Genomic DNA, 21,101 nt, shown 5'->3' on the forward strand with positions numbered 1-21,101 from the left:
CTGGTGGCTAATCCCGGTGCCGAGCGGGATCTGCCAGCAGCAGATCTCCAGGACAAAGCCCCTGTGGGGTGAGCACGAGAGCTGCCTGGCACCAGCAGCGGGGCGCAGCCTCTCCCTGCGTGCCTGTGGGGATTTTCATCCTTCAGGTGCCAGTCTGGGGAGTGCCCTGTCCGGATGGTGAGGCCGGTTGGTCTTGAGGGTTCCCCAAGTGGCGCTCGGTGGCCCCAAGGACAGGAGGGAGCCGTGCCCTGCCCTGGTATTGCCGTGGGTGTGCAGGTGATAGGGATAAAAACTGAAGCTGCCTCTTGCAGCCACCGTGGGGATGCTTGTTCGCATCCCCGTGTCCTCCCCACCTTAGCTGGAGGCTGATTGTCCCGAGCAGAGCCCAGGGTGGGGACCTGCCAGCCCTACCCGGGGAGCAGCACGTGCAGGCAGCCGCCCTCAAAAGGCAGAGCGCAGTGGCTGGGGTGAGCTTTACCCCACCAACCAACTCACTTTATTCCTTGCTTCGTGCCCCAAACATCTTGGTGGTGTTGAGCATTGCCATCCTGCCATTTTTTTCTCCCCTCTGCAAGCCTTTTGTGATCCTTTTGGACCTTTGGACCTCCAATGCCACATCACAATGCTGCTGGGAGCTGCTGGCCTTGCTGCAGGGGTGTTGTGTGTTTCTATCGTCACCTTGCCAGCAATACAGGGTGACATGTGGGCTCTGCTGCTCCCACCTCTTTTTCCCAGTTATTCCGCAGAAATTAAAGCCACCAGGAGCACCCCAAGGATCTTTCACCTCCAGAAGAGGTGAATCAGGACAAAGAGAGCTGATCTCCCCATCTCACATCAGTCTCAGGACACGTTTCCTCCAAGTTCTGCACCCCTGCAAGTATTTTGGAAAGCTCCTCCTTTTCCTCCTTCCTTTTCCTCTGTGCCGTTTTGGTTTGCTGTGGGCGCAGCAGCGATGCGCAGGAGTCTCCAAAGTGAGGTTTGGCTTGCCCATGGAATGACCTGGCCTTGCTGCTCCTCACTGCATGGGTCTCGCTGCCAGCACAACAGATTCCTGCATCCCGAGCTCCAAAGGAGCAGGCTGACCTTTCAGGCTGGTGCCTCGAGCTGCAGCAGCCCAAATCCCCCATCCAGCATCTCCCCTGTCAGCCCCTTGCCCATTTTGTGGGGTTTTCGGGTCATTCTTCGTGCCTTTGTGGTGTTCCAGGAGGAAGCGAGGCCCCCGCTGCCAGCAGTGGGGTCGGTGATGCTGCCAGCCGGGATCCCGCCGCCCGACCCCGACCGCTGTCTCCGAGCTCAGTAGCTCAGAGCTTAAATCTTTTTTCTCATTCCCGAGCACACCTCCTCTTCAGCCTCCAGCAGGAGGGTCTTATATGGCGAGGGAAAACCCCGCTTGGATTCTTTGGGGTTTCATGGCACCCCACGATGCCTTGTTAACACGGGAGCTGATGCTGAGGGGTGGCTGCAGAGCCCACGAGGGTGGCAGGGAGGGCTGTGGATACAGGGACTTGTCTGCAGCGAGGTGGGGAGAGAAGCCCCAGGAAGGTTGGTCGGCTTTGGGGCTGCTCATCCAGCCCGTCCCATGGAGCAGGGACCGTGGCAAGCCCTGCATCGGGGTGGCTGCACCAATCCTGCCAGCAGCACCCTCTTTCCACCCTCATTTTATAGGACGCTGACCCCCAGGGACCATTGTGCCAATCCCCTCGGGACAGCAGGGCGCACAGGCACCCTAAAACCCTTCAAACCGTGGAGAGGGACGGATCCCATCTGCGCCCTGCACGCATTGCAACCTCTGGGCTCCCCTCCAGCCCCCCAGCACCCCCTCCCCAACCTCCTCCCTCCCCGTGCTCACCTACAACCCTCGGCACCGCACGGATCCCCCCTCTCCTTGCATTTTTTTCCCCCCTTTTCCACCGCGCGACATCCGCAGCTGCGGCCACGAGCTCCAGCCCGGGGAAACGTCGGCGAGGAGCGAGGCGGCGCCGCCTCTCTCCCGGGAGCCCGCGCTCCGTGCAGGGAAGGTACGTGCTCCCAATCCAGCTAAATTGCTATCGACTTGTGTTCTCTGCGCTCCGCAAACATTTCGCTCAGCCGTCACCAGCGGGGCTGGCGGTCTCCCGCCAGGGCTAACTTGGGAAGCCAGCTGTGCCGGGCCGTTTTTTCCTGCTCTTTCCCATCGATCAAAGAATTAAATTGACAGATGGGGAATTTTGCGCCGAGCGCAAGGGGGAAAAAAAATAAAAAAGGGGAAGGGACGGCTTGGTTTTGTTCTCCGAGGGGTGGGGAGGGCGGTGAAACGGGGGGAGCCGCCTCTGGTTTGGGGTGGGAGAGGGCGAGGAAGAGGAGGGCGGCGAGGCAGGAGCGTGCACCCCCTGTCCCCTTGGGGTTTTGCAGGGGGAAGCCCTGCTCTGCGCTTGGCCTGGCCCTGCGGGGTGAAAGGGAAGGGAACGGGAAAGGGAAAGGAGTGGAAGGGGCTTCCCCAACCCCACAACCTTTCCCCCGTTGCTCCTCCTTCGCCCCGGCCCCCCGAAGCGGCTCCTTTTTCCTTTCGGCTGCGCTCCCACCCTCACCTCCCATCCTTTTGGGCTCCCTTTGTGTTTCCTTTTTTTTCCCTTTCTTTTTTTTATTTTTTTTTTTTACAGAGCATCTGTAACTAATGCAAACACATGCCGTAGCCAGAGAGTAAAACCCTGCAGGATTAGCGTGGCATCCGCAACCCTGCCACGTTCTAATCCCGTGGTAATCCCCCTCCCGGCCCACCCCCGCCGGCTTTGGCTATTGTTTAAAGGAAGCAAATGGGATCGTTAGCGGGCAAACCTTAACCAGCTTGGAGCAGCAGAACGGAAGTCGAACCAATTCGCTTCCCCACCCTCCTGGGTTTTGTTGGATTTCGTTTTATTTTCCTTTTCTCCTCCCCGTTAGGCAGGCGCCGGGTTGCTCTCGGGGCTCCCCGGTGCTGGGGAGGGGCTTTGGGGTCGGGGTTTTCCCCATACTGCTTGTGGGTCTGATGGGTTCAGGTGCTGTGGTCAGGGGGATCCGTGGTCTCCTTGTTGGCTTGGGATGGGTTTAGGGGTAGGAGCAGCTCTGATCCCAAATCTGGAGCCGTCCAACCTCTTCCCATGCTCATGCTCTCCTAATAAACCCATACAGTGCGCCTGGGGTGTGATAGGGGCAGCCAACAGACCCTACAAGGGGCATTTGGGGTCTGGTGCGGAAGGGCTGCAGGTGGAGAAACAAACCCAGAGCTGCTCTGGATTTGGGGAATTTGCACCTAACCCTATTCGCCTCCTAACCCTACGCACGAGGACGGCCGAGGGAGCAGGAGCCTGGAGGGCAGAGTAAGGGGTAGGGTCACCAGCGGGGTCTGCACCTTCCTCCGGCCTCAACCGTCCCCATTTTTGTGTTTTTGGGCATCTCAGCGGGGCAGAGCCGAGCACCTCGGGTCTGGGGGGTGGCAGCCGGCGCCCCCTTCCCCTGCCCAGCCCCGCAGCCCCCGGCGGGGAGCGAGGCCGAGGCGGGCTCTGGCGCTCTGTCAAGGAATTAATTGAAAAATAAAAATCATTAGATGGGAACTCCAGAAATGCAAAACTGTTCCGAGCTGGGGGGGGGGGCGGGGGGGAGAGGCAGAGGAGGGGGATGTGAGCTTTTGTCAGGTTAATTTCTTCTGTATTGATGTTTTGTGACATTTACTTGTTGTTTATCTCCCGCAGCAGCTGTAATACTAAAAGAAAATGCACAGCTTGTTCCATTTATTTATTTTACACCTTTTCTTCAGTCCTATGGTATGTTTGTTTGTTTGAGAAACCCAGCGAGGCTTTTGATGTCTGAAAGCAGGATTTAAACAGCTGTTCTCCATGTGCTTCTCGCGAGCCAGAGCCGCTGGCTGGGGAGCGCGGGGGGAGCGGGGGCTGCGCGGCGGCTCCTGCCGTGCCGCGGGGGCATTTCGTGCCCGGCGGAGACAAGGCAGTCCCCGGCCTCCCCGGCACGGGGGACAAATGGTTTCGGCGCCACGGGGGCTGAAAACCCCCCGGGGGCGTTTGGGACCCGCTGTGGTGTCGGTGGTGGGGTGCGGAGAGGAGGTGTCCCTTCCCCGGGGAAGGGTGTGCGTGGCCATGTCCGTGTGTCTGCGTCCTGCCGTGCGTCTGGGGGGGCTCCTGTGAGTGTTTTCGGGTGTGGGGTGCGTGATTTGGGCTCCGTGGGAAGGGTTTTGGCATCACTGGCCTCCAGAAAAGGCTTTGGAGTAAAGGTATGGGGATTTACTCCGTGGTAAACTCCAGGGGCAGCTGGAGAGATGGAAACGGCAGCGCTGGGGGATGAGGAGGGCTGGAGCTGGTGGCGGTCATGCGTGGGCCTGGCTTGTGATCCTCGCCTTTCTTTTTCCTCTCTCCAGGTTCCCTGAAGAAGAGGAAACGCTCAGAGGTTTTGGGTGAAATCCTGGAGCAGCTGGAAGAGGAGGAGAGCAACAAAGACGAGGCCATGTAGCCCGTGTTCGGCAGCTGCCTGCCATCCACTGAGGTGGGTACGGGGCACAGCTGGCCCTGCGGGGCAAAACGCCGTGGTTGGAGGTGCCAGGAGGAGGAGAAGGCTCCTGGGAACATCCAGGGTCGTGCCTGTGGGGCACAGCTCAGATCTGTGCTCAGTTCAGGCTCCAAGTGAGAGCACACACATTTTGGTGCACCGCACACCGTGTTGGCATTCCCTCGAGGGCTGGCGAGGTGCGAGTGGTCCCTCGCCCTGCGTGGGGCAGAGCAGGGGGGCTGCTCCTCCTTGGCTCACCACCTGAGATGGGCACGGGGCAAAAACAGCCAAAACAGTTCCCCTGCCTCCTTTTGAGACCCCTGGGCAGATCCTGCTGGGGTCAGGAGGGTCAGGAGGGCTCTGTTTTTCAGGGTGCTGCTCAGGCCGGGTGCCAAACGCGTGGTGGTGACCAAGGACTCGGGGCTGTCCCCGTGCCATCGCCCTGTGCTCGCCCACGTGTGCCTGCGTGTGTGCTGCACATCAGTGCTGCCGAGGCTGTTTTCCTCCCGGCACTGTCTGCCTGTTGCTGCGAGGCGGTACCAATCCGCCTAGCAGTGGGATGCTCATCACCTCGCCTATTACCGGCCTTCCATAAACCCCCGGCACCGCTGGCTCCTGCCTAGCGAGCGCGTCTGGGCCCGGAGCCGACCAATAACCCCGCTAATGCGTCCTCCTGCCTCGTGCCGTGGGCACAGGCACAGCACCGGGGCCCTCCCGAGGAAAGGGAAGGGGCTTGCGTGACCGCGGGAGCGATCCGAGCTGGGTTAAATCACTGCCTGCCGCACACGGCGAGTCGGGGGCTGGAGATAACGTTTGTTCCCGTGGAACAGCTCTGATTTAAGTCTGCCTCCGCGTGGCCGTGCTGCCAGCACCTTCTCGAGATGCCAGGAGGAGGAAGGAGGGGATGGACGTGGCCTTTTGGGCACGTCCTGCCTGCTCTGCTCTCCCCCAGCTGCATGCCACAGCTTTGGGACGGTGTCTGCAAACCTCCCCCAGCTGGGCTCCTGGAGCCGGTGCTCCCTGCTCGAGTGCTCTGCTGCTTCCCAGCCCCAAAACGCCCCTTTCTAACCCCAAACACTGCCCCTTTTCTGGGGAAACTGAGCCACGCGTGGTGGAGCAGTGCCAGGAAAGGGGCTGTCGGCTGAAATAGCCACACGCCTAACGTGGAGTGAGGGAATCTTGGGTTTTGTTTGGTTTGTACCTTTTTTTTTTGCCCAGTGTTCCTGGTGGGGGGTCCTGGGGTGGCACCAGAGGGGCGCAAAGCCTCAGGGTGAGTCTGTGATCAGCTCAGAGCAGGGAGCTCTGCATCATCGGACGAGAATCAGGTCAGCTGGTGGGGACGGATGGGAGGTGCGCAGCACCACCAGCAAACCAGCCCACGATCCATGGGAAAAAACGCTTCGAGCCAAAAGAAAAAAACAAATTTATATATATATCGATAGGTACAAGAGCAGGGGAGCAGGATCAGACAGCAAGGTGGCTCAGCACCCTGCAGGAGCGAGGAACAAACGTGCCCAGCTGGCCCCGGCTGCCCCGAGGACGGAGGAGCCGAGCGGGTCCCTTCCTACGTGTGGCCCCCAGCCCTCGATTAAAGCAGAGCTTCGCAGGGTTGCAGGTTGGGGTTGGATTTTCCCGTGTTGTGTTTTTTTTTTTTTTTTTTTCCTCTTTTTCCTCCCCTCATTGTCTTTTGTGGCGGGGCAGGTTTCTTGCTGAGCGTCTCTGAGGTCTGCAGCAGCGCCGAAAAGGATTAGCGCAAGCAGAGCATGTAGGCTTTAGAGAACAGAGCAGAGTTTGGTTTCAACATCTAATTCAATTTGTTCTGCCGAGATTGAAATATGAAATGGTTGCCAGTCAAACGTGCGGGGGGGGGGGGGGGGGAGGGAGGAGAGGAGAGAGAGAGAGGGAGCCTTCTCAAATTTAAATTTTAATGAAAATTAATTTAACCCTTTGATGCGTCGTCCGACGCCTTATTGCCGTGGCTGGGCTCGGGCTGGAGGACGTCCACGAGGGGCTTTCTCCGCACCTTCAAACGTAATGAAGATTTCCTTCCTCCCTTAATGATACTTATCTCGCCGAGCAGTTTGACATTGGTTAATTTTTCAGGCAATTTGGTATCGAGGAAATCTGTTTGATGTGTGCGGGGGGGGGGCTGTGTGTGTGTGTACAGATATCTGCCCGCACGTTCATTATGGAAGTGCTGATGGCAGCGCCGGAGAGCGGCTGGAGTTAATTCCTGCTCCTCGAGCACAGCCTCGGCTCCTTTGTTACGTGGGAAGAATCCCACGTCCCGCACCCCAAAATTACAGCGGGTTTAACGGGAATTTTCCGAGAACGAGCGTCTAGCTGCTGATTAACTTGAATTAAACCAGAAGCCTCAGTAGGTCTGCGCAGAACTCATCACTCCCCGCTGCTTTTTTTTTTCTTTTTGGGATCCGAAACGATCCTAACGATAAAATAATGCAAACTCTGTAACTGTCCATGTAGTTATGGGAAATGGTCTCCCCCTGGTCCTTAACTCGTTTGGAGCTGGACGAGGCTGCTGTTCCAAGGCAGCCTGTTTGCTGAATCGCAGGGCTTTGATGGAAAACCAGCTTTGCTTCGGTGCTGCCTGCTGGCAGAGGCCTCGAGGAGCTGTCAGCTCCCTGCAGAGAACCCCAAGGGGCTGCGTGCTGCTTGTCCCCGCTCCCAGGAGGGCACAGCAGCCCCGTGCCCGCATCCAGCTGGTTTCCTCCCTGCCTCCAGCTCTCCTCCTCTCCTTCATCCCACACCACCTTCGCAAAAACCTTCCCCAAAGGCTGGCAGACGGAGCAGGGCTCCAGGACTCGTCGCAGGAGGACAAGCAGCACGTCTCCCCGCAGCACGTTTCCCAGCCCTTCGCCAGCTGCGGGAAGAGCTGGGCTCTCCTGCGCCCTGCTTGCTGCCGGCTCCGTGGCGAGCCCCTCTCCAGCTTGGCTGCCTGCTCGCCCGGCGCGCTGTCTGCCTTGGCTTGCTGAGCAAAACGTGGCAGGGAGCACACGGTAAAGGTTTGGGCTCTACAAAACCCATTTTGGCTGCTGCTCCCTCGGCAGAAGCAGTGCTGGGGCAGAGACCTCCCCGTGCTGCCTCGGTTTCCCCACTGCAGAGCTCCCCGCTCTGCGTGCAGGTGTGCTGCAAACTTTGCTACCTGGCAGCCAGGCTTTGCTTTTGTTCAGCCTTTCATTTTCCTGCCTCCTTCTGTGGCCGATTGCAAACCTCTTTTCCCCTTCCTGCAGCCGGCACTCAAATATTTGCGCCATGCCTACGGGCTCTGCCACCACCCGGGTGACTCCTGGTGCCTGGCCCCCCTCGGAGGGGACAGCAGCAAGCCCAAATTGCCGTGGGGATGCTTCTCGTGGACGCTGCTGGAGATTTGCTGGGATTTGGGGAGCGTGGATTTCTCTCCTTAACGTTAAGCACATCTGCACCTTGTCCTGGGTCTCGCTGCTCCTTGCCCGGTTCCGTGTTCCCAAACAAGTCAGTGCCAAAAAAAAAAAAGGGGGCAGCGAGGAGCCCTGCCCAGCTCTCCTTCCTCCGGAGCTCGCTGCTGCGTGACACGGACACGCTGCCTCCTGTTTTCCCTAAATATATGCATTTGAGAGGGAGAGAAATCGCATGGCAGGGCTTGAGATTTCAGACTTAGCCATTCATGAATAATAATCAGGCTCAGTAATTCACAGTAAATGGGTATCCAAATTGGCTAATAAGGGAGGCTTTCACCCCAAACTGGAGCTAGGGAGAGAGGCAGAGAGAATATCAACAAACGTTGGCTGAGGCATATGTGTGCATGATGTGACCGGAATGGGTGAGATATGCAAAGCAGCCGGCACAGGAGCGAGAGGCTCCGGCAGCGGGGTGAGGGAGCAGCCAGGAGAGAGATGGCCCAGGACACCCCAAATCCCCTAAAGCTGGCTCTTGGTGACCAGTGTCATCCCGTGGGACAGGTGGCACCCTGGTCTTGTGCAGGAGCACGGTCCTGCAGAGACCCCAGCGTGCCACGGCGCGTAATTTGTGCCACTTAATTAGGATCAGGGCGCAATTAGGATCGGAGTGCTCTTGTAGGCTCAGGACATGGTTGGTTCATTTTCTCCTCTGCAGCCTCTCGCCGTGGGCAGGCTTTGCCTCCCACCCTGCTGCTGGATCCTGGGCTCTCAGAGAACGGGGTCAGCCCCTTCTCCCACCCGCACTGGGGCACGTGGGGAGCTCCGGGCTTTCCTGAGGGCTGCTTCGGGACCGGAGCTAAAGCAGCCAGCAAATTCCAGCAAGGTGGGTTTCAAACCTTTGCCTTTTTGCAGAGAGGTGCCTGGCGCCTGCCCGGAGTGAGGAGAAGCATGCTCATGAGCATCCCCAAATGGGTGAGATCCTTTTCTGAGGGTGGCTGAAGCACTCGCCAGCCCTCTCGTGCAGCAGGGTGTTGGCTCCAGGGTGGTGCCGCTGCTTTTTGGCCTTTTTGTCATCGTTGCCACACACATTTGGGATCTGCTCCACCTCCAGCAGCACTGGACAGGGAAGAGTCCCCTGTCCTGGCATCAGCACTTTATAGGAAAAGCATCAGCGCTTTATAGGAAAAACCTGTGCTGGGTTTTATGGCTCCTGGTGCTGAGAAAGAAGGGAACCACTGACAAAGAAAGAAAACAGAGGAATTGTGGCATTAAGATGGAGAAAGAATATTGAGAAGCACCTCTGCAGCTCTCTGGGTGCCTCGGCCCATAATTAGTGCTATTTAAGTCCGCATAATAGAGTCTCGAAACCCAGCCGCTGCCTGGTTAGGGGCAGGATGCCCCTCCGAGGCCCGGCTGCTGGCAGGCAGTGCTTTGCAGCTGCTAAATGACTTTTTAAATTGAGGAGAAACCCACAGCCACTTTTACAGGCCCCTCAGCTCGCTTATATAGGGCAGCACGATGGCTGGAGAGCTGAGTTGCCAGGTACTGGGATCCCAGCGTCCTACAGCAAGGAACGGTGACGGACTCAAACCAAACCACAGAAACTCTTCCAAAAGGCACTTTTCCCCCTTGCCACCTCTGCCGTGCCCCTCCCTGCATCCCTCTCTCCCTTTCCTCCTGCTTAAACCTTTCTTTGTGGTCCGAAACCAGAGGTGGGATTCCGCAGGTGGAACGAGGACATCCCCATAAGCCACGGGAGATGGAGAGGCATGTGTGCTCTTGCCTCTCCAGTGACCCAAACCCCAGTGCCCTGGCTCTCTCGGGGGATTTTTTGGAGCTGGTGGAGCCTGGCCTCAATCAGCATCACGGGACAGCCCCGAGGTTGTCTCCCACCAGGCATCAGGCTGGGAATTCCCTGCTCAGCAGCTGTGCAGAGGCTCCACGTGCTGGGATGACGCCAGGGCTGATCCTGGGTTCAGCCGGGTTTTGGAGCAGGTAGGATGCTGTGCCTGGGAGACGGTGCCCTGTTTTGGGGCAGTTTGCTCCCAAGGAGCCTCCAGGCAATCGCAGCCAGTCCTTGGCCACCCGAAATGGCCGGGGCAGCCACTGCAGTGGTATCAGGGCTCACGTGGGTCGAGCCAAAATCCCCCCACAAGGGCAGGGGACGGCCCCGTGGGATCGGCCACGTGGATCCTTCATGCACAGTCAGGTCAGCGAGTTCAGGTGGCACCTTGGGCAGAACTCAATTTTGCATTTTGTGGCCCGGTTTCTAACCAACGGAGTGGAAAACCCGTTAATTTCTCCTCTCCCTGGGGCTCCAGGGAGCTCGGTCCGTAGCAGGTCCCGGTCCCCGGAACGGGAGCAGCCAGGTTTGGGACAGCCCCGCTGGTGTCCGAATTAATTAATCCAGCTGGTATGGGCAGGCAACGGGGTGGCAGGAAGGCAGAGCCCGTCCTATGGGCAATTTTAAAAACATTTCAGCAGGACTGATGAAAAACACCCACCTCTCAAATTCTTTTTGCATCCCCCAGCAGGACGGCCGGGACGGATGTGTCGGCGCTCAGCGGCCAAAAACCAGGGCAGGCACTGCTCCTACTCGAAACTGACCCAAAAAAGGAAAAGTGGGAAGTTTTTCTGGGGGAAAATAAATATATATAGCCTCTGCGTTTCCGCTGCTGTGCCTCGAGTCCCTCGCAAGAGGCTGCGAGGCGCGGGGCGGCTGCAGGCAGGGGCGTTGGGCTTCGTTAGGATGCAGCCCTCAGATCCCCGCTCTCCCTCTGATGGCTGAGTGTGATTGACACTTACAAATTACCCAGCCAAAAGTGTCGAGTCTTTGACCCCTGAGTAACATCTTTGGCAAGCCTGAGATTTGCCAGCATTTTGTCATCTAATTACTACAAATCCCTTGAAAATTCGCTGCCTGGTGAATTTTTAATGCGGGACAATTTCAATGTGATGCAGCGCCCAGATGGGCACGCGCGCGTGCTCCTTCCGTCTGCCCCCCCCTCGCCTCTCCTCATTCCCTTTCTTCTTTCTCTCCTTTATTTTTCCAGCTCCCTCCCCCAGCCCTTTTGCTTACCTTCCTCAGCCCGGCAGCATCAGCACGTGTGGCTCCTGCCCTCCCCGGGCTCTGCGTCCCCCCAGGGGACCAGGCTGGGCGCCTGCATCCCCCCCAAACTCTCCCATCCCCGTCCCCATCCGTGTAAATCAAACTCGAGCTGCGGTCTGTGTCTCGCCAGGGGTGACGGGTGGCTGCTGCACGCCATTCATTTTATTTCCCTCTTCTCAGGGCACTCGCTGATGGATGGAGAGGGAGAAAACCGCTGGATTTTCGGCAGTGAGCACACCTGTTGCCAGCTGAGTCTGCTCATCCCGCGAAGCAGAGGGCTGGTTTTAGCACTCAGCCTTTTAAACAGACCCCGAATTCGGAGCGGGAGGACGAGCTTGTGCCCCAGGATCTCCTCTGAAACCAGCAGCAGGTACGGGGCAGCAGCGGGACCCTCCCAAAGCAGCACGTTTTTTGGCACAGCAACCCGGGGACACGGACGTTTGGCGCAAGGTCCCCCGCCGACCCTAAAGACTGCGGCAGAATTTGCTCTTAATCTTCGAATCAAATCGCGGTTTGTACATTAAAAGCCACGCGTATATTTTTAAAGAGTTTTCCAAAACTGACCGTAGCTGGGGTTTGTTTGGATTTGGTTTTGAATCCGCGCTCCCCGCAGCCTGGCGGTTATTTCAGCCCGATAGGGAGATAAGCATATTTCAGGAGCGAGGCCTGGGGTTTGCCGCATTCAGCTTTGTGCCTGTGTCATTTCTGTCCCTGCTCTTAGGCAATTGCCTCCCGTCTCTCCCTGCCTTGCTTTCAAAGGGAAAGAGGCTTTGCTTTTCAACCAGGGTACCGCTTTACATATGTACGCAGCTGATAAAGTATTTTCACTTCGCCCCTTTCCCCTCTGGGAATCGCTGTCTTACGGCAAAACTGTTTTGTCTGACAAGGACTGCAACAGATTACACGTGTTGGCTGCAAACACTGGGCCTTTTTTTTTTTTTTTTCTTTTTGAGAACCGCATACCTTAAAAAAAAAAATCCCTACAAAACCTCCCGGTCTCTCCAGTGCCACAGTGAGCTCTGCCTCCTGCCTGGTCTCCCCAAGAGCGAGGTACGAGCCCGGCATCCCAGGACTGGTGGCATAGCGCCTCTCCGGGACATGTCCTGGTTGCTTTTCTCACGTGCCCAAATCCGCCAAAGTGCCACGGATGTCACAGTGTTGGTCTGGCCAGAAATTTTGGCTGCAGTTTGGGTTGGGATATCCCGAGACCCCTCAGCACCAGAGTGACGATGCCCTCGTGCTGCTGAGGACCAAGCAATGAGGTTCACGGAAATATTTGCTAGTAATTCCTTAGGAATTACAATTTTATATGTCAGTGTTAGCCTTCCTTCCATAAAATCACTTCGCCAGCTTTGGTGTCACCTGGTGGGTACCCGGCCCTGGTCGGTCGCTGTCCCTGGCACTGCGCTCTCTGCTGCCTGGTACTGGGGGCAGATCCAGCGGTGGTGCCATGTTCAGATGTTGTACACTGGGGCTAAAATGTGCCTGGATTTCAGAGGGAGCAAAATCAGGGCTTTGTGCAGCGTTGCAGAGGGCACCCAGGACTGGAGGTGCCTCGGGATGGCGTGGAGGCGAGGAGCTGTTCTGCGTGCGCGCTCGTCACCGGCTGATCCAGGCAGTGCCTCGCGTGCTTTAAAGGGAAAAGAGGAAATGTTTAGCAACGTGTGTGAATAATTACAAAGGGTGCGTCACTGGGAGGCAGCTCAGAAGGAAGCTGGCCTCCTGGAGGGAGATGGGTGATGACATCCGAGGCAGGGAACCCAGACAAGTGCGGGTGCGGCGGGGGAATGCGACCTGCCGGAGGCGTGAGGCTAAGGCACGGGGTTCAATTTATCCACGAACAAGCTGAAACCAAAGCACATCCTCCTGCGCTTCGTTTTGTGTGTCATGGAGGAGCCAAAACCACGGCAGGGTGCCTGGAGGGGACCTGTGGGGGACAGCTCTGCCCATGCCACCGCTGCTGGGCTCCTCCAGCCTGCCCTCGGAGGTCTCCAGCGATGCAGCTCCAGGTGTCACCAGTGGCCCAGGGATGCTTAAGCCAAGGGAGAAGTTGTGTTTGTCCCAGCTCTCACCAGGTATGGCACCAGGGGGCTGTTTCTGGGGGAGAAGATCCCACAAATCAGTGTGATGCCTGGGTGAGGACCTGGTTTTGGACACTGGCAATATTCAAATCCAGTGATCCCTGGTGAAAACTTCACGCCCAAAGGCACCCAGAAGTGACGGGAAGCATAACCTGCCCTTTTCCCCCCCCGGCTCACTTCCAAACCCCCCCACTTCACAGCATCGGACATGAAATCCCACTGAAGCAACAGGTCAAGGTCCGGGGAATACTTCGCTTCCCCCGAGTAGTTTGTGGAGATAATTAACTCTGTGCTCCCTCGGCTGAAACTCGGCGTGGCTGCGCTGAGCGAAGGCAGCCTGAGGCGTGCGGCATCGATGGGGAATAGAAGGACAGAAAATAGGCAGGATGAACGGGTGGGGAGCAAATACTGCTCGTGGGGGCAGCCCAGCTTGGGGCTGCACCGACTGGCACCCCTGGTGTCTAACACAGCAGCCAGGACAGCTTTACGTGGGCTTCTCCTTGGGCTTGCAGACCCCTTGAAAGCCTTTGGGCAGGGGAAGGAGAAGAGCTCAGCCACCTCTGGGTGAAGCTCCACCAGATCCTGGTGCATCACTCGCTTCGGGGTGGCTCGGCTTCTTTCACCCAGCTCCTCTTCCTCTCAGAGAGCCAAATCTGGTGATCCTGAGATGCTCCTCGGGCCACAGGGGCTGTGCAGGGTCTCATCCAGCACTGCTTCCTGCACGCTGTGGCCGTTCAGCCCAGGACCTGCCCCCCTGCCACCTCCACGAAGTCCCCTTGGGAGGTTTTGGAGTCGTCAGCACGAGGACAGCCCAAACGTCAAACAGCAAAGCTGGTAAGACCCGCTGTAACTGCACAGTGGCTGAGCTCCACACGCGCTGACATTTCGGGGGATCCATCCTTCTCCTGGCTGTGCTGGGCAGTCATTCCCCGCTCCATGCCTCAGTTTCCCCTCCCTCCCCTCCCAAACTTTTTGGAGGGGGCTCTGCCATGCGCAAACACTGGGGATTTAGATGAAACAAGCTGTAGCTCCTTCTGGATGATTCACAGCTCAGAAAGAAGCTGCTGCGCGGCACCCGGGGCTCCTCTGAACCCATCTCGGCCCGAAACCCACCCCTTGTGCCCCTGCTTTTGGTGGCACCACTCCAGCAGGACGCCTCCAGGTCTGCCCCCACCACGGGAAGGCCAGCGGGATCCCTGCAGCCGGCACGACGGGGACGAGCAGCCCCGCTTCCCATCCCTGCACCGAAAGGGAGAGGGAGGGAGAGAGAGAGAAAAAACGGGAGGGAAAGGACATGTCAAATCAATCATATTTAAACAAAAGCCGCTTCGGCCCAAGGGCCCTTTTAAAAGCTGCTTATTTAATTAAAAGTCCCATTTTCCATATTTATGGCCCTTATTCAGTTAAATATTAACCGCCTGGGCCAGCGCTGGTTTATTCTTTGGGAAGAGGCGGTGTTGGGAGTTCATTAGGGGTTTATCAGGCAGCCGGGGCGCCCGGCAGATGGATGGATGCAGGACAGCGCACGCGGGGACGGCACCGCCACCGGCCCGGCTCGTCAGGGACACCCCGTGTCACCTTCCCAGCCACCGTGCTTAGGGCAGGATGCAGGGAAATGGGGGAAAAATAAGGGATTTGGGACCATTTGGCCAAATTCTCCTGTCCTGGGTGGGGGCTCTCTTGGGGAGTATTTTCTGGGCTCGATTTAAAGGTGATGGAGAGCTCAGTGCTGCTGGCAGATGGGCCGAGGAGCTCAGCAGGGACAGCACGCATGGTGCCATCCCAACCTCCCCACACAGCTTATCCCCCCAGTGCCCCTAAGCAGTGGAAGAATAGTTATGGAAACACCCCCATTTTGCCCCCAGCTTCTTGGAACATTTCTGTGCTCCCCACCAAACCCTTCCTGGGGCTGTAAAACCAACACTTATCTCCAGCCAGGACCAAATTCCCAGCAGCTCAGCCAGTTGTCCCTGATGGCACGTGAAAGCCACGGCTGTGTTGGACTCAGCCCAGCTGGGTTTGGCCAGCTGAGAGCTGAGCCTCATTAGAGGCTCATCAGCCAACCATGATTTTAATTATTGGCTTCTGAGAGCTGGAGGCAAGGGTTAGGAACTCTGTGCAGGTGGAGGTGGACCTCAGTGGGATGCACAGCGTGGAGAAGGGCCAAAGAAGCACAGCTGGCTGCCAGGAGTTGGCAATGCCTGCAGAAAACGTGGGAACAAGGGGAGCCTGAAGGTTGTAGAGGCTCTTGTTGGGTTGGGTTGGGTGAGTTGGGTTGGTTTGGGTTGAGTTGCGTTGGGTTGGGTTGGGTTGGGTTGGATTTGGTTGGGTTGGGTTGAGTTGAGTTGGGTCGGGTCAGGTTGGGTTGTTGGCACCCCAAGGAGCCACAAGATGCCTTGGCTATGACGGAGTGAGCGGTGTGAGCCCCACGTTGAGGTGCTGAGATGAGGACAGGTTTGCCCTTTCTGCCCGTAGGGCTGGAGACCACGTGCAGGTGGTGGCTCTGACCTAGCTCACGCTGTGTGAAATGCCTCTGCTGGCTTTTAGTGACTGCTCTCGATGCCTCTTGGTGGCTGCTCCACCTGGCTGTGCCAAACGTGGTTGTGAGCATAACAAAAAGTGTCTTCTGACCTCTGGCTGCTTTAACCTGCCCACGAGGAACCGTGGGTGGGGAGAAGCGGTTCCTCCTTGACCACATAGTTAGCAGATTGTGGTTAATTGGCTCTTGTGTGTGCCAGGAGGTGCCCTCAGGAACCCTTGGGATGACTACAGGAGATTTGGGCTCACCTGGGCGCACCCAGGAGCTCGGTGCCAGCCCCTCTGGGTGGCTTTTAGGGCATCCTCGTGCATCCCCGAGGTACCCCAGCGGGCCGGGTACCACCGTGCCGACACAGGAACCCACCGGGGGGTGAAGGCAGCATCTCCCCTTCCTCCCCAACCCCAAACGAGCCCTCCTCTTCCTCCCCAGCAGCAATAAAAACGAGAGCGGACCGCGCCGCGGGGGTCCGACGGGGGACCCAGTGTCGGCGGGGCGGGCAGGGCGAGTAATGAAACGGAGCCGGCGATTTTCTCCGGGGACGGCGGGCGAGGAGGGGGAAGGCTGGCACGAGCCGCGGGGACGGCGGCGGGAGAGGCAGAGACACCGGGTTATCAGAGAAGTGTGAAGACAATAATGCAATCTGACATTTCTGAAATGAGACCCCCCGGTTGCCCTGGCAACGGCTCACGTGGGAGCAGTTCCCGGGAGACGGCTCCGAGATGTACCATAAATGATGTTTGATTAGAATTTAAATCATTTAGGCGGAGAGAAGATAGGCCTTTTGTCAGCGAGGGGACCCGTGGGGGTCAGGCGGCTCCGAGCGCGGGGTGGCCGGGGGGGGGGGGACGGGGACACGCTGCCTTCGGCCTCACCTTCCCCACCGGGCGCTCGAGGCCGAAGCACCCACGGGGTCTGTGTGTGTGTGATGGGAGGAAGAGGATGCCTCTGCCTTCGTGTCCTGGGAGCGGAGCTGGCATCTCAGTGGTGTTTCCAAATGTTTTGCTGGGTTTATTTCATTTTTTATTTTTTTTTCCCCAGCTGGTGCGAAGCCACCGGGTCCCTACCGTGGCTTGTGCAGCGGGAGCAAATGTGCGCTGTAATTAGGATAATAACACTTAAAAAGCCGTTCTCGCTCCCCAAAAGTTTTCCCCAGGAGCAGGGGACTCAGCGTGCTGCTACCCGGAGAGGAGCTTCGTTCCCCGGAGAGACGGAGCCGGGTGGCTTTGGGGGCAGCTGGGGATCCACGCACGGCCCCGGTCGGCTCTCCAGCACCCAGCCCCATTTGGGGCCCCGCAGAGCTGTAGGGTGGGCACTTCCCAGCTCCGTGAGGCGTGTGGTGAAGTCCCCTTTGCTGGACCGAGCCACGCATGGAGCAAAATCCTTCACCTGGCTGCAGGGGCTCGGCGGGTTTCATGGAGTGACCACGATGGGGACGGGGACGGTGGCTGCGGTTTGTGCTGCTGCCAGGCCGGAGCTGCTGCTGCGGGGTTCATCGGGTGAGGTCCCAATGAGGTGGGAAGGAAAAGCAGGAATTGCTCAGCTCGGGCATGAGGGCTTGGCTTTAAGCAAGCTCCTACAGCTCAAAGGCTCTCAGCCCCCAGGGGACACCGCTCAGCGCGCCCCTGCTGTGCCCAGCCAGCCCCGAGGGTGGATTCAGCACACCCGGACCTTATTCTGAGCTCCTGGGGGTGTGCGGGGGTGGCCACCACCAAAACCAGGAGGCATCCCAGCTTCGGGAAGGCTGGCTGCCTGCAGAAAGCTGCTGTGCTGCCGTGCTACCTGCCCGCGGGAGGTGCTTCAGTCACCTTGAGCGGGGACTTGCGGAAGGACGGGGGCTCGCTCGAGTGTGCAGGGGTCTGCGCCTGGCTGAGATGCTTCACCAGCTCATTTCCCCGTTCAGCTGAAGGAGGCAGGGCTGCAAAGGCACCGGCTGGGCAGGACAGGGAATTACAGGGCCCAGGAAGCTGTTGGCAGCAGCAAGACCAGGGTGGACAAGGGGGTTAAGTCACAGAGTTGCCAAAGGGGAGCACGCAGGGGGTTTTCCCCAAACTGAGCAGCCCCAGCTGGAGGAGCCACTTGTCCCTCCCGTCCTATAAACCCTGGGCTGTGGTGCGAGGTGGGGTGAGGCGGAAAAGCTGCTGCTCTCCGTGCTGCTGGGGGAGCCAGGCTTTGTGCAGCCTTTCCTCTCGGAGATGCTTTGCCCTTTAACGCCGTGGTTTAGGTTCGGTGAATCTTCAGCACCTGCTTTTCAACTTCCAGAAAATGCCATCTGATCATGAAATTAGAGCTAAACTAATAAGTCTCAACAAATATTAATCTAATGAATTTAGCTTCTTTCTGTTTGTGGACTGGCAATGAGGGAGTCGCGGTGTTCTCGCATGTATTAATTATCTGAATGTATTCCACAAACCTTTCCTGCCTGTTTTAGCCGTGTGGCTTGGCCAGGAATATTCCAGCTCCAACTTTTGTCTCTTGGTTGTGATCTCTGGAAATGGAGCGACCGTCGCCCATCGGCTTGTGCTAGGAATTCAGCGAGAGGAGCGCCAAGCCGTGCGTGCCGAGCGTGACTTCTGGCGGTGGCTTTGCCTCTTCGGAAACATCCCTTGGCTTGTGCTTGTGAGCCCGGGCAGCCTGGGCAGCCTTCTGGTGGCTCTGTTGCAAAAATAAAACACATGGCCTGGAAGCTGGGCGCTGTGCAAGGTCCCCCGGGACGCGATGGGGGATAAGGTGCCGGGTGCCACCCCGGCTGGGTGTCCTCTCTCCATCCCATCCCTCGGGCAGCGCGCACGGGCGGCTTCGTTCCTCCAGCAGTGCCCAAGGAAAAGCCTCCGCAGAGGCAGGGGGTGCCCTGAGAGCTCCGGGGACCCAGCTGCGGCTCCGATGGCGCCATCCCGTTAATTGGCACACACCAAAAGCGCAAACCCCTTACAGGACCGGGCTTGCCATCATCAGGCGTCACCTGAAGGCGTCCCGCGGCTCTCCAAACCCCGTGGTGGAGCTGCCCGTGGAGGAGCTGCTGTCGTGGTGCTCAGGACCCCCCCTCCCGCCCGCTGGGGCTCCGCCGGGCTGGTCTGAGCACGCCGGAGGAAGGGGGCTCGGGGGACGTGTTGCTTTTCAAATTAGCACTGAATTGATTTGGGTTGGGAAGCGGCAGCCGGGGGGGCTGCACGGGAACGAGGATGGGTCCAGAACAGAGGTAGGAAGCTGGAGGTATTGCTGCCCAGACAAAAGATTTTCTGGCAAACGTTAAGGACTTCAGCACTTCTGGGGATTGGGTTTTATGTCCTTTTTGGTCTTCAGCTCCTTAAACCCCCTGCCTGATCCCCTCTTGGCGCTGTGCCGGGAACAGGACGGGTGGCAGCGGGATGGCGTGGCACCGGCAGCACCGTGCTGGGGTATCGCGACCCCTTCGAGGTGGGGACCCCAAAACTCATCCAGAAAGCACCCAAGACCTCGGCCTCCTGCCCAGGGCTGGCCTCATCCCCGCGGTGACCTCCCCAGCAGGAGGCCCGGCCATCCAACCCCTTTGTTCTGCTCCTGGCAGCCGCAGCTCCGGCGGCGCAGAAATGACTGATGGAGCGGGGAGGGCCACGGAGGAATGCTGCGGGGTGGCTGTGAGGGTTCGTGGAGCTCCCCTGCCTCCACATTTCCCCCCCTGTCCTCCTTGGCCTTCCCCAGCCTTGCCTGGAGGCCGCCAGCTCTGATCCTTCCTCGCAGCCTCCTCCCTGCGGTTCCTCTCCCTTCTCCCGGGGACGCACGTCGTGGCGCCGGGGGGAGAGGATGGAGGAACCGGGCACCTTGCAAAAAGAGCTCAGGTTTGCGCAGCAGCCTCGCAGCTCGGAGGATTAAATCCCCTCGTTCCTCCGGGGGAGGCCAGGAGCTGGCTCTGCGGTGGCTCCGGCAGCGGTGACATTTGGGGACGCTGCAGGTTTGCGAGCATCCCCACACCTTGCTGGGGGCACACCAAGCGCCGATGTCTCCTGTGGGATCTGCCAAAAAAATCACCTGGCTCTGATCCTGCTCCCTGCCTCCACCACGGGTGATGGGGGGACCGTAATCCCCCCTCCTCCCTTCCCAGCTCTTCTTTTGCCTCCGTTCCCGTCTCCTCCCCGCGCACACCATTCGAGTGGCTCTTGGCTGCTTATTTCCTCCGATGGCATCAGCCTACAAGTGGCTGCGTGGTTCAAATGAGCACCACCGGGCTTTTTTTTTTTTTTCCTCTCCTTCGCTCTGGAAAGGGGGAGCTTCACTCCCGAGGGAGGGTGCCGGCCCTTCTCCTGTCCCTCTGCCACCCTGTGAGCCCAGCAAGCCAACCTCTGCCAAGCGAGACAGACAGGGAGCACATTTTGGGGCACACGGGATGGGGTTTGATAAGGATGGGATCTGTGTCCATGTAGGACAAGCACCGTGGGGCGCACCCTGCGCTCTCCCTCTCCAACAACCCCAAAGCAGCAGCTCAAGCAGCCCTTGGGGTGCAGCTGGGCTCCTCCGAGCTCATTCCTCACCAGGGGCATCCCACAGCTGCCTCCTACCGCCCCTAAAACCCCTTTTCTTGGGGCCTTGAGACTGGGGAAAGCACCAAGGGTGCAGTTGGTCCCCGCATCTGGAAACCCCCCAGTTGGGCACTGTGGTACCCTGCAGCGTTGCCCCCAAAGCCCTGCGCATCCAGCCCGTCTGCTGTTTTTTTTTTCCCCCATTTTGCCCCCAAAAAAAACCATCAGTGATGCCCCAGCGGCGGGATGTGAACACCCTCAAAATTCGGCTCCAGCACCCCCGGCAGGATCCGTCCCCGTCTCCCCTCCCTCCTCCCTCACAGCTGCTTTCTCCTTCTGCTCCTGCTCCCCTCTCGCTCCCTCCACTCTGCCTCAGAGACACACATAACTCTCCCGTGAAATATATACAGTGTAAATATATAAAAAGCCGGCGTTTGCCTGCTGCTTATGTATTCATGAAATAGTAAATAAATTTTATGGGATAATGTGAAGGCTGCCAGGGAGCAGGAGGATGAAAACTAACCCCTAATGAGGCTCCGTGGCAGCTCGGCACACGCGGGATCGATCTGCCGCTTCCATTTAGCGCCCGAGCACGGGGGTGCAGGAGGCGCTTCCTCGGCCACCGCCGCGGCCAGGGGACACGGGGACACGGGGACACGGGGACACGGGGATGGGGAGGACGTGGGGAGGGTCCTGCAGGGGCTGTAGGGCTCAGCACCAGGTGTGGGAGGGGGAGAATGGGGAAGGATGCCTGGGGGGGGATGCAGGGGGTGAACGGGGGTGCAGGGAGGGATGCGGGGAGGGATGCAGGCTTATAGGGGAGGGATGCAGGAAAGGATGCAGGTTTATAGGGGATGGATGCGGGGAGGGATGCAGGGAAGGATGGAAGCTTGTAGGGGAGGGATTCAGGGAGAAATGCAGGCTTGTAGGGGAGAGATGCAGAGAGGGATGCGTGCTTGTGTGGGC

The 21,101-nt window shown here is 58.5% G+C and overlaps 1 protein-coding gene and 1 long non-coding RNA gene across 3 annotated transcripts in view; both read left to right on the forward strand.

Moving 5' to 3' along the window:
* Window positions 1-11,585, forward strand: part of RBM19 (RNA binding motif protein 19) — a 59,186-nt gene extending 47,601 nt beyond the window's left edge. For both annotated transcript variants that reach the window (XM_068653563.1, XM_068653562.1), the window contains exons 24-25: window positions 4,388-4,512; window positions 11,203-11,585. In XM_068653563.1, coding sequence (XP_068509664.1) covers window positions 4,388-4,479 — 92 coding nt within the window. In that variant the 3' untranslated portion in view covers window positions 4,480-4,512; window positions 11,203-11,585. The remainder of the gene's footprint in view (window positions 1-4,387; window positions 4,513-11,202) is intronic.
* A 2,530-nt stretch (window positions 11,586-14,115) lies between these two features.
* On the forward strand, window positions 14,116-19,593 carry LOC137841093 (uncharacterized). Its single transcript, XR_011088449.1, has 2 exons — window positions 14,116-15,338; window positions 18,088-19,593. It is a non-coding gene; the product is annotated as an uncharacterized lncRNA (long non-coding RNA).
* Window positions 19,594-21,101: the final 1,508 nt, after the last annotated feature.

Source organism: Anas acuta, chromosome 17, assembly GCF_963932015.1.
Source record: "Anas acuta chromosome 17, bAnaAcu1.1, whole genome shotgun sequence".
Lineage (NCBI taxonomy): Eukaryota > Metazoa > Chordata > Aves > Anseriformes > Anatidae > Anas > Anas acuta.